Source organism: Takifugu rubripes, chromosome 16 (assembly GCF_901000725.2).
Source record: "Takifugu rubripes chromosome 16, fTakRub1.2, whole genome shotgun sequence".
In the NCBI taxonomy this organism is placed as follows: Eukaryota; Metazoa; Chordata; class Actinopteri; order Tetraodontiformes; family Tetraodontidae; genus Takifugu; species Takifugu rubripes.
The window spans coordinates 3,162,988-3,175,157 of record NC_042300.1 but is presented as its reverse complement, the minus strand read 5'-3'; the positions used below and the strand labels follow the sequence as shown (position 1 = coordinate 3,175,157).

The window sequence follows — 12,170 nt, the reverse complement described above, 5'->3', positions numbered from 1 at the left end:
TGGGTGAAACCTGTCTCATTCATGCTAACGCCAGCTTCATGCTGCAGTTCAGGAGTCAGGAGGAACCTCTCGTACGTGGATCTGCTCAGGTCACGATTATTCAGCACAGCCGATAGACTTTAAAAAAAACCCTCACACCTTCAGGCAGGACCTTTAATATGTGACCATGATGAAGAGAGAAGGACACTTTTGATGGTTTGCAATGTTTGATACCTAAGCTGATGGAGGAACTTTCCCCACATTCCTCTTCTCACATGGAAGAATTAGACCTCTAGTTTTGGAACTCTTTCAGGTTTATTACTGAAACCTAGTTTGAGCTCAGAGGTCAAAGGGCAGCAACATGTATAACGTCGGAGACTTTCTAAGTTACAGAGACAATAGAAGTTTCTTACGCTTTAATAAATCAGCAGCAACTCAAAACAGTCTGACCTCATTATTTAATCTCAATCATCTTCTGTCAGCTGGAAACTTCAGGAAGATAAATTCAGGAAACCATCAAAGAGTCATATAAACTCCAGACTTTTACTGTCAAATGATTCATTTTTCTGTGAAATGTGTTTTTTTTCTGTATTTCTATGGAAACTGCAAAGTTCGACATGTGATGGATCTGTCATTCATGCAGATATTTTTGATCCATTAAAGGCAACTTTTCAGAAATGAGGCCCATTTATTTATCAGAAAAGGACAGAAGCGTTGCTAGAAATGTTTTCTGTCTTCGCACATGTAGAAAACCACCGCTGGTGCCGCAGGCCCGCTCACGACGGCCTGCTGAACACCCCGCGCTGGTAGCTGCTGTCGGCTCCAGCTGGCGGCTCCAGGCCCGCTTTGGCCGCCGATACCGGGCACTCGTACATGGCCTCCGGAGAGAATTTATAATGCTGCGGCTCAGACATTATGCTGTTGATGGAGAACGGGTGGTCGAAGTAGTGCTGCGGGTGGTGCTGCTCGATCCTCGGGTGTGCGGGCTCCTGCAGCAGGAGCGGGTGCTGCTGGGTCGCGAACAGGTTCTGGCTGTGCGCTAACGAGGGGACGCGAAACGGGCTGGAGGGCAGCGATTCTTCCCGGTTCCGTTTGGCGTCCAGCCCGACAGCTCGATCGGTTGATGGCGTTGGAGAGGAGCACTGCGGGGAGTCCGAGCCGCTGCTCCTCGAGCCCGATCCAGCGTCCGAGTCCGGATTCCTCGCCTCCTCCCGGTCACCTGAACCGGGCTTTTTCTCACACTTGAAGCGTCTCTGCCGCCGGAGGTAACAGCCGTTCTCAAACATGTTCCCCGAGTCCGGGTGGAGGGCCCAGAAGGAACCCTTTCCCGGTTTGTCCGGTAATCGAGGCACCTTGATGAAACAATCGTTAAAGGACAGCGAGTGTCGGATGGAGTTCTGCCAACGCTGCTGGTTCTGCCGGTAGAAAGGAAACAGGTCCATGATCCACTGGTAGATCTCGTTCAAGGTCAGCATCTTGCTATCGGACTGCTGAATGGCCATGGTGATCAGAGAGATGTACGAGTACGGCGGCTTGGTGTGCGTGTAGCTCCGCCGGTGCGCTTTCTGGTCCCTGGGTCTGCAGGTCTGCCCGAACACCGGGTTCGCTACCGGGATGGTTCCGTACGGCGGTGGGCTGAGGGGGCTCATGCACGGAGGCAGCGCGGTGCTCAGGCCTGTTACACCGACCCCTGCCGGAACCATGGACCCGGAGGTATGAGACAGAGCGGCCGGCACTGAGGAGTGGTTGACCACTGGGTTCAGGTAGTGCGCGTTTATGTGGCCTGTGCCGCTCATGTCAGGCGCGCTCATGTAGCAGGTGTTCATGTTGAAACACTGACAAAACAGAAATATGTCAAGTTTATAACAAGTTACAATGTGAGCGGCGCAGAAGTTTATTTTAATGGAAAGATAAAAAAAAAAAAAAAAGCGCCACGTCACAGAATGTAGAGATAAATGCGCCGGCACAATATGTCACTATATATATCATTATTTTTTCAACCCGTTTGTTTATTTAAGATGGTCAAATTCTAAATAAATACGTTTTTATTCTAAAAGCAGTTTGAACCATGTGAATGTTTTTGGTTATTCATTAATTCTTTAAGTTTAGGCTTTTCGCTTTCAAGATTTATCCTCACGAAATGATTAGTGCAATGAAACGTATTCAATTTTATTCATTCCATTAAAATTTAATTCAAAAATCAAGATTTTTACTAACGCTAACTAACTAAATCCGTTCCGATGAATAAAGTAAAAGATGTGAAAACGGCTTTTAAATTATTGCGGATTCCATCAACGGCAAATAAAATGTTCAGCTGGCAAACAATAATAACAATAACCTAAATTTAACACAAATTACAGCTAAATAATTGGGTGAACAAGGGACACTGAATAGACAAATCAAAACACGCTCTTTTTGGCTACTAATTACAAACCTCTATTTTTAACCTAATTTAATCTAATTTATGAAAAATAATATAATATGTTTCAAATAAAACGCAGAACCACGAAGTCGTTATTGCTATTTTAATTTTTAATATATTTTTAAAAAATCTCATTTAAAAAAGAAAAGCTGGCAGTCAGCTATTCTAACACAAAAGTTTGATTTTACCGGCTGAAAAAATAATGATCTGTTTCTCCGCTGAAACTGTTAAAAGTCGAAAGTGTCACTTTATGACATTTAACTGTAAAGATGTAGCTTAAGGAAGCGCGTCTAAACAAATGACGCACTTTACGTTCAAAGGCAGCCTTGGAATAGAAGCTAAAGTCTCCACAGCTGAATAAATGCTAATAAATAAATGCTAATAAATAAATTCTAACAATATGTTCGCTATAACGAACGAGCGGCTGTGCGCGTGAACCGTGGGGACTCCTCGCGCTCTGACCTCGCTGTCTCCGTAGTAACCCCCGCCGCTCCACTCCGGAAGTTCGTGTCCTTCCATTTTAACGGCGCTGAGCATCTTTCCGCCCCAAACAGCGCGACCTCCAGAAAACGAGACAGGTGAGCGGAACCGGGTCCAGTGTGTCCGGTGTCTGATCAGAACCGGGACTGAGCTGCAGCTCCGCGTTTCCGGACAGAATCTGATTCAGCCCGCGTGACACCTGCGCTCGTGCTACTGCAGTTTAGGCCGACGTCCAATCAGCTGCCTCCTTTAGATCCGAGTGACTTTTTCAGCCTCTCGATGAGCGCGAGCGCGGCTTCAGATTAAACTTGATTTAAGGTTTCAAAGAGCCGATGGGCAGTAAAAAGGTGCTCGGTCACCGCTGTATATCATGGTTGTTGAGGTCGATCACCAGGGGCAGTGATCGGCCATGAGTTTTAGGTTAATCACAGAACATTTGGTGCATAGATTCACATTAAGTGCATTAATGTGGAGACTCTGGTAAACATGATAAAATTACACAATGCACAAAAATAAATGTAGGAGGCGGACTAACATGTTCTTCCATGTTTGTGGGTTTTCCTGATCTCTGTGGCAATGATGAGCTCAAGGATCCTCCTCCTCCTCCACAGTCTTTTCTGTTTTTATAGTGGGTGAGTATTTACCTGCTCGTCCTCTGACAGGAGCCAGGGGACACACAGGAGACCCTGGACCACCCTGCTCTCAGCACACAGGCCTGTTGTCACCTGTCCACACCCACACACTGGAACATTCCCAAATACCCCCCCAATAGTAGTGCTGAGTCAGGTTAGTGACGTCACAGCCATCGGAGGCGCTGTGGCTTAGTTGGTTAAAGCGCCTGTCTAGTAAACAGGAGATCCTGGGTTCGAATCCCAGCAGTGCCTTTTAACATAAGTCTTTAGCTTCCTGGGTCTGTCTAGATATAATTGAATTTTGATGTTGATAATAAAATGATCTTTTATCTCTGTGTCATGGAAAAATAGTCCTCTTTCTTTTATTCTTTTCAATATATTAATTTCTATTATGGACTTTTCCTTTTTTATTCATTTTTATTTGCATTCAATAAAAGCTATTTGTATGGATTTATCCGGTGGAACTGGATCATTTCAGACGCCACATCTCTGCCGAATCCCGTGAAAGAGACACTGCTGGCTTTCAAACACGGACACGATTACTATTCGTTAAATAAATCCGACTGAGTAAACTCAGACTTAATTTGCGCTTGGAAACAACAATGTAGCACAGAAACAACAATTAATGTAGACTGTAGAATTTCTATTTTCTAGAACTTCTACCAGGACGATATAGGCACTGCTGGGATTTTAACCCAGGACCTCCTGTTTATGAACAACTGGCACCTGCTGCCACGATAAACGAGTATATACAAATGAGTTTATTAAAACAAATGGAAAACACTAAAAAGCCAACTATTTAGCAAAACACACATTTTAATCACTAGTAATTAACATGCGTGCTGATGGAAAATTATTTGTCGTTTTGTTAAGAAGCCTTTTGAGCCCAACGAGATTCCGTATACCGGAAGTGCTTATTAGGTGCCTCATCAAAACACAAGGACGAAAGTTTGGAGCAGTTTACTGTCCATTAAAATCGCTCTAAAGGTGTCTGTCACACTTTTAAAGGTTTGTTTTTACTGTTGTTAGAGTTGGGGATACGAGGAAGTTGAGAGAGAGAGAGAAGACAAAATGACATAAATAACGTCGCGAACGTGCTCAGTTTTAGCTCAACCCTTCTGCTTGTCTACCAACCAAAAATCTAAATAAATGCACATTATCTTTCTTTTTCGTCCCTCAGTTTACACTAATATGTAGAAGCGTTACCAAATGTTAATATAAGGAAGATGCAATATAACGTGGCATAAATAATACCGAGATTAGGACAACGTTGTTTTTATTTGATCATTTCATGTAATTATAATTTCATTTGGCAGCTTGCACTGAAACAGTTAACAGTGACAGTCACACGGATATATAGAAATGACATGGGTGTAATTTGGTTTCCTTTTTGTATAATATATATATATTTACTACTGAACAGCAAAACATAACTTAGAGGTCCGAAAAATTTTTTACTCTTACTTTTTAGTTCTAATTAGTTGCATTGAATTGGAATTATTTGACGTTGGTTACTTGGATTTTGTTTTATTCCTGTGGAACTAGAAACTTCTCATAAGTGTAAATGAAGATGCATTTTTGAGTTTATCTCTCCTCAGATGCTTTCCAAACCGCTGGCCAATAAACTGATGAAGGGAGTAATTGCTCTGGAGCTGCTGGGTGTTTTGGGGGCCTACAGCCTTTTTCACACGATGAACACAAGTCAAGGTGATACAAAAGAAACAATTGACGAGACATACACTGAAGAACGCTGTTGCTGAAGAAGTTGTCTTTTGCAGAATTTAGGAGCACCATGAACAGAAGATTCCCATCTGTGCTAGAAGGTAAGCCCATGTGCATCCTCCATTTTGATGTATAGGAGTCATTAACAGTGGTTTTTGGCAGTAATGGTTTGAAAGCAGAAACGGTTATTTAGGGAGAAGAGGAGCCAGTTTAATGTGGAAAACAAACCGTGAATTATGGCTTCAAACCAGACTTAAGAATGGTTGCTACATAGTCAATGCTCCTCATTTTGTGAAGAAATTTTAAAAGGCACACTGCCGCCTACAGGTCAATCTGGATATTACACACAAACGCCGTGACTGCATCATAGATATTGATTTTTATATGAACTCGAAAATTCAGCTTTTGTACCATCGTGTTGTAAATTCCCTCACTGACCCCTGGAAAGGCCACATGTCTGTCCTCTGGCCCCCTAGATTTCAAACCAGCAGCCTTGGCTGTGAGGCGACGGTGATGCGTCTGTGCATCTTATTTCTGCTCCTATTGCTGGAACTTTTAGTGTGTTAAAATGACCGTAAAGAAAGCAAAATGTTAACTTGAAGCCCCTATGTCTTTAAAAAAACACAACAATGAAGTAATGAGGTGAACAAAAATGAAGGTGTAAAGACCGTTAAACTGCATCATCCTGCAGATCTGTGTGAGAGTTGATGAGCACTGATGCTTAGCACCTTGTGTCCTTTAACTATCACGTGTGAGCAGGACATTAACTGAAGGGAGGATGCAGCAGTTAAAATGAAACTGACCATCTCAGAATAACTTATTCACTCTTGAATAAAGACTTCAACGTCCATCGAAGCAGGCTAACGTTTAAGCTAATTTAGTTAGCATTGGGCAATGGTGGGGTGCTCCACAGGTGCCTCCTCAAAGAATCAGGAGGTGGCAGAACGTCAAATTTGGATTGTTAACGAGGAAAATAAGCTCTCATTCACAAACGGCACTTTGGCTGCCTGTCAAATCCAGTTTCTTTTCTTTTTTCTCCCAGTTTACTACAAGTCCAATGAGTGGGCAGGCGTGTATGGCATCCGGGAGCGGGACCACGAAGCCTGGTCATCCAGACAGGACTGAATGGAGATCTGGAACGGCGCCTGCAGCTACTTTTTCTTCCCAAAGTGTTTTCCTCCAGCCATCTTCCTCTTCCTGAATGTGGTCTTCCTCCTGCGGAGGGACTTGGCGTCCCGGCCCTGGATCCAGTCGTCACGTTGAACCTCCCATTTCAGCTGCTTCAGACCTGAGAAGAGACAAGAGGATGTGAGGGAAGGACTCAATTGTTGGTATTGATCATCTGAACCAAGGAAATGTGATAGAAAACTGCGTCTTGGTTCCTTCTCTGGGGAGAAGTGTTGAACTTTGCTGGAATCCAGCTGAATGAATAAAATCATGTCCTGATGAACGGTCTGATCACTCCAGGATTCCTACCGGCTTTGTCGGTGTTGGCCATCGCGTTCAGTCCGATGTTTTCAAATTTAGAGCCGGCGTTCTCGTCCAGCAGGGCGCCAAACTGATGGGAATCATCACAAAAGAACAATTACCCCAACAGAATTTGAAAACATTTTTTTTTTAGTTCCAACATGTCCCCAGTAAGGGCGCAGGGGGCGTGGCCTCACCTCTTCAGCCAAGGCAAATGTAGGCGTGCCCTTTTTCTTCTTTCCTGGTTTTAAATCTGAGGAGGAGGAAGGTGTTTCAGAGATGCCACTTCCATTCAAATGAAACATCACCCAGAGTGAAACTAACCCGAAGATCCAGAAAAGTCGAGCTCCTCGTAGGATTTACGTTTGCCTTTTTTCCTTGGGGTTAAATCTGGAACCGCCTCTTGGTCATCAGAATCTGCAGTGTGAATTATGCTAAGACTAAATGCTGCTGTGGTGCGAAACAATCCTGCCTTCACTTTTGTTCAGAAGGATAGCAATTCCTTTAACTCACCATCGAGGGATCCACCATCTTCATCATCGTCTTCATCCAGTTCAGGAACTAAATTATAAAAAGAAAGAAGTAAAGGTTTGAAGCTGTAAACAAATGAAATATGAAATGAAATATGCTGCAAAATTGAATATTTTAGAAAAATCTGATCCACAAACACTAAATTTTACACAAAACACCGACTCAAAATGAAAATGAAAAAACAGTTTCTTCCAATTCTAATAACAGAATCAGCTGAAATCCTTCTAATAATTTATTAACCAAGCTGACCTTCATCATCATCATCAGGATCCATGAACATCCCTCCCTCTTCCTCCAACTCATCTTCAAAGTCTTCCTCATCCATGCTGCCCAGAGATATCTCTTCATCATCCAGATCGTCCACGTCCGAGTCATCTGACTCTTCCGACTTCTTAGTTTTGGCCTTCACGTGTCTGAGGACAGAAAAGACCATCCAGATCTCCAGCCCGATAAAGTCGTTTGTTTCAGCTGCTTCTGCTTTTGTACGTTTCTATATGTTGAATACTGCAGTATTTGCGTCTCTTTCTTCTCACCCTGCGAAATCCAGCTGATCTTCGGCGACAGTGAAGTACGAGTCCCCCTCGCACAAGTCTGTCGAGTCACATGATCACAAAACAACATTGAAGCTAAAGTCTGTCGGCTCAAACTGCTGCTGCTGCATCTCACCCAGTATCTTCTCAAACTCCTCATCATCTACGTCCTCCACGCTCTCCTCGTCCCCATCCGCCTTTGGCCGCCGCTTAATCTTTTCCTGCTGTCGCTTCTTGAAGAAGCTTTAAGAGAAAATACAATGTAAACTTTTCCTCTGTGTTTTGAAACGACAAATTTAAAGATCAAAAGGAACACTTTAAAGTGAAATCCAGACATTTTCTACAAGTGCCTCTCTAAATAATTCACCGGTAGAAGAAGATTTCGTCCACGGGGATCTGACTCTCATCTTTAGACAGAAACTCTTCACAGTTCACTGATGACAAGAAAACACACCGACATTTTAAATCTGTCCAGAAAATCCTGAAATATGAACAGAATCCTCAGAAACTCACCTGCTAAACTGCTGACAGGTAACCTCTTCAACACCGGAGCCCCCGTGTTCTCTGGGGTAAATGATTTAAAAAAATGGAATTCACAAATTAATTTTCAGCTGAGTGTGTCTGAGTGTGTGTGAGTGTGTGAACGTACGTTTGCCCTTCAGCTGTTTGGGGTTTCTGAAGACGAATCTGTCCAGGAACCGGATGAGGGTGAAGTCACGCAGAGGGTCTCCAGAGTATTCGATGGACTCTCCCTGAGGAGCAAAGCACCGTTACCGTGACAACAGAGAATCACATGACATCAGATGCCAGAAGTTAGGATTCATCGGATACCTGCAGGACGGCTTTAGCAAACAGCGACGCCGAGGGGTGGAAATGGAGGCTGAGCTGCAGACAGAGAGGGAGCAAAACTGAGCATATTCACTCCGACTCAAAGATGCGAACTGCCAACATCTGATCAGCGGGTAAAGAATCTGTCGCACCATGCGTAACTCCCATAATGTGGCGTGGTCGGCACCGCAGTATAACGGGTTTCTGTGCAGCGGCTCGTAGCTCTGCAGGCGTTTCCCTCCTAAACACACAGAAAAATACATTTAATCAGTTAAAGCTGCCACCAACAATCTTACAATAATATGAATATTATTTCACAAAACTGAACTTTGTTGTCAACAATAAAACATCAAGGGAACCTCTGTTAAATCCAGAGGGGTGTTCATGCGAAGGACTGTTCTAACAATGAAGAGTGGAACTGATGGCTCAGACCTTCCAGGTTCTGATGATGCACCCAGGATGCTGCAGGCTTGGCTTCCTCCGGCTCTACACTCACTCCATCCTCCTCCTTATCTGCATCCGCGAAACACTCTTCATCATCGTCAGTGAGGTCTTTGAACTCTTCATCCTCCTCATCCTGTAAACCAAAAAAATAAATACGGGCGTCTATTTCCAACTTTTCATATGATTACTTTACATTAAAACTAATTTCCACCAGGATAAGGAAAGACAGGAAAGACAGAACCACTGGTGACCCGTCCCCCTTACCCTGTTCCCCTGCAGCAGAAGTTTCAGGCCCGGTTTTGCCTTCATCAGCTCCGAGGTGAGGAAGAGCGCTCCACAGACAAAGCTGGGGTTCTGCTCTGCGCTGACTTGCAGAAGTCGCTTCACGAAGGCTTTGACCCGGCGCAGGACGATGTCAGCCTTGAGGGACTTGTACAGCAAGTTGAGGAACATGTTCTGCCTGGAGGAGGAACCCAGCCCAGGGTCCAACAACTTCCTGCACAGTGGTTCAACAAAGATGTTTCACCCTCTAAATCCGGTTCAGAAAAAGCTCCTCTGAACCGAAGTCAATGGAACGATTGGCAATATTAAGTTTTGAAAGGGGAGGCCTGACCTGTACAGTGCCACGTAGTAGCGGTCAGACACCGTCTGCTCCGAGTCCATCACCTGGAAGAGCAGCATCAGCGCCTGCACAGCCGTGTTGAACTTCACCACGTGCACCACTCGGAACAGCGTGTCCAGCTGCTCCTTCACCTTCTCGTCCCCCCCTGCGGAGTAGGGAAACGCCCGGTTCACCCCCGACAGCAGCACGCTGAGCATCTTTGACTCGACGTCCTTCTTTTTGACGCAGGTGCGGAAGAAGGAGAAGTAGATGGTGATAAGCTTGGTGGCGAGCTCGGCCTCGCTGTGGGTCAGCTTCACCTGGCTCAGGAAGCAGACAGAGTAGTACTGCGCCTTCGAGCTGACATTTGCCCGGAACATGAGCCGCTCCACCTCGCAGCACACCACCGCCTTCATGTTGGGGTGCTTGTGCAGCAGCGTCTCCAGCAGGTATGATGCCTTGGCGGCGGTTTTGTACTCGGGGTCACCCAGCTTGTTGACCACCTGGGTGAGCAGCGCCTTCTCCTGTTCTGGATGGCTGCACAGCAGCTCGTGGGCGGTCGTCAGGGCCTTTGCTTTGGTGGCTTGAACCGTGTCATGAGCCACCGTGTCCAGAGCCTCCACAAATTGTGCCACATGGTGCTTCAACAGGTGCTCGAAGTACCAAAGGATAAGGCGACGGTCACGGGAATCCCGGTTTCCACTGGATTTCTCCTCCAACTGGTCAAATGGGTGCTGGTTAAAGGGGCGGAGCTTCCTGTGCTCCGGCAGCAGGTCGGACAGCAGCAGCTCTCTCAGGGTGTCTACAGCCATCAGGCCCATCCGCCGGCTGCCCCTCTTCTTCACCATAGACACCAGATTCTCCACATACTCTAGTGTGTGCAGCGGAGCGTCCTGGATCAGAACCGTCATGGCCGCCATCCTGTCTGCCAGCGTGCCAGAGGAAACCACAGTCTTCATCCAGTTAGAGTTGGCTCCTTTTTGCAGGTTCTTCTTGGTTCGGTAGAGCTCAGCCTCTGACTCCAACAGGCGCTGAGCAAGCGTCTTGTACTGGGAGACCAGGGAAGGATCCTGCTGGACGGTCGTCCCCTCGGCCGAGTATTCCAGGTTGAACCATTTCTGCCCTGGCTTGATCAGCAGCACCTGCCTCTGCTGGAACTCAAACACGTTGTTGTTCACTTTCACCTTCTTTCTACCTGCAGTCTGAGAGTCTTTTGCCTTCTTCACAATTTCTTGAGTCTTTGGCTCCTCTGATGGAGCTTTCTTGGCTTTTTTACTCTCTTTCCTACCGGCACCTACTACACTGCTCTCGGGTGTCTCTGCAATCAACTGGTGTTCAGAAAACCCCCTGATTCCCAGTTTAGAGATGAACTTCTCCAACTCTCCCTCCTCCAGATCATCAATCGCTCCTTGCTTTCCTCCATCAACAAGCTCGGCCGAATCCTCCATAGCAGCGAGCATGATGTAGTCAGCCTAAAGAGTGATAGAAAAACTGAAAAACTCGGAGCTTCATCAGCACTAAAACGGTGTCTATACATTAGACAGTTCTGTTGCTTCAGTCACTGTCATTTAAACTTATGTCGAGTTTCATGGCAAAACTGCATATCATGGTTATTTTACAGCTGCGACACTAATCTTTTAAATCCGTTAATTCAATTTCAGGAGCAGGATAAGAAAATAAGTGTGAAAAACGTGTGAACGTGTCGATCAGATCTCACCCGTGTTCCTCCCAAGTGTAAAACCTCGTCTAGACTCAACTCCTCTTCATCTTTCTTCGCTCTGTTTTCATCTTCGACATCCCCGGTGTCCCCATCTTCCTCCGCTTCCATGTCGTTTTCTTTGTATTTACTTGTCACTTTCCGGCTCAATTTAGACTTTTTGTGGTGCTTGTTTTTCGCCGCCATGCTCGCTACAACACGCGCAACGTGACTCGGAAGCGGAAGGTGACATCACATCCGTCGGTCGGTGCTTGAAAACACAACTTTTCACAAAAAATATTAACGTTATTATTTGGATTGTAACATAATATTTGAACACGAACTCTACCTTAAACACACTTTTTAAAAAGCAAATGTTTATTTTACGCAATTACACAGAATAATGTCATCGTCCAATAATTTTGTCGGTCTTCCCAATCAAGTTCGTTAAATCTTTTTCCAAAGTAGGAAAATCGTCTTTTAAAATCATAAATGTCATCAGTCGCTACAAATATAAACAAATACAATGTTCCTCTTTTTTCATCATTTTCTTTGAGATTTTCTCTTCATTTTGAATTCTAGTTGTCAATTTTATTTAAATATTTTTTATTCTCTTACCTTTCTATTCCACGCTTGCTGCTCTGCTTCCTGTTATATATTTTATTTGAAAAACAAAACAAAACCTGTGGCTAGGAATCCAATGAAACCAATAATATAGGCTTTAGGTCACTGAAATACAACAGTACTTTCAATCGGTCAAGGGAGACTTTTGGTTTCAGATCAGGAATCATTATTTTTCTAAAATCTTTAAGAAAAACCCTGCTGAAAGGAGGTAAGG

The 12,170-nt window shown here is 44.8% G+C and overlaps 2 protein-coding genes and 1 non-coding gene across 5 annotated transcripts; 1 reads left to right on the top strand and 2 right to left on the bottom strand.

Annotated features, from left to right (window-relative positions):
• Positions 1-652: 652 nt before the first annotated feature.
• Positions 653-3,055, bottom strand: LOC101061289 (hepatocyte nuclear factor 3-beta-like). The gene is made up of 2 exons (XM_011611846.2): positions 2,864-3,055; positions 653-1,814 (listed from the first exon to the last, which is right to left on the bottom strand). The coding sequence occupies exons 1-2, from the start codon at positions 2,936-2,938 to the stop codon at positions 756-758; spliced, it is 1,134 nt and encodes a 377-aa protein (XP_011610148.2). The 5' UTR covers positions 2,939-3,055; the 3' UTR covers positions 653-755.
• Positions 3,056-3,691: 636 nt separating this feature from the next.
• trnat-agu (transfer RNA threonine (anticodon AGU)) lies at positions 3,692-3,765 on the top strand. Its single transcript has one exon. It is a non-coding gene; the product is annotated as a tRNA-Thr (tRNA).
• Positions 3,766-4,966: 1,201 nt separating this feature from the next.
• On the bottom strand, positions 4,967-12,125 carry cebpz (CCAAT enhancer binding protein zeta). Of its 3 annotated transcripts, none has more exons than XM_029849565.1 (18): positions 11,951-12,125; positions 11,354-11,616; positions 9,649-11,108; positions 9,300-9,531; positions 9,024-9,168; positions 8,744-8,832; positions 8,595-8,648; positions 8,413-8,515; positions 8,277-8,327; positions 8,131-8,197; positions 7,900-8,006; positions 7,767-7,824; positions 7,483-7,646; positions 7,216-7,263; positions 7,027-7,152; positions 6,900-6,955; positions 6,712-6,793; positions 4,967-6,523 (listed from the first exon to the last, which is right to left on the bottom strand). In XM_029849565.1, exons 2-18 carry the CDS (start codon positions 11,537-11,539, stop codon positions 6,387-6,389), a joined length of 3,165 nt encoding a protein of 1,054 aa, XP_029705425.1. In that variant the 5' UTR covers positions 11,540-11,616; positions 11,951-12,125; the 3' UTR covers positions 4,967-6,386. The 3 variants fall into 3 exon arrangements, with proteins under 3 accessions (XP_029705425.1, XP_029705426.1, XP_011610106.2); XM_029849566.1 differs by having other exon boundaries at positions 7,027-7,119; positions 7,231-7,263; positions 11,951-12,124; XM_011611804.2 differs by having other exon boundaries at positions 7,027-7,119; positions 11,951-12,123.
• Positions 12,126-12,170: the final 45 nt, after the last annotated feature.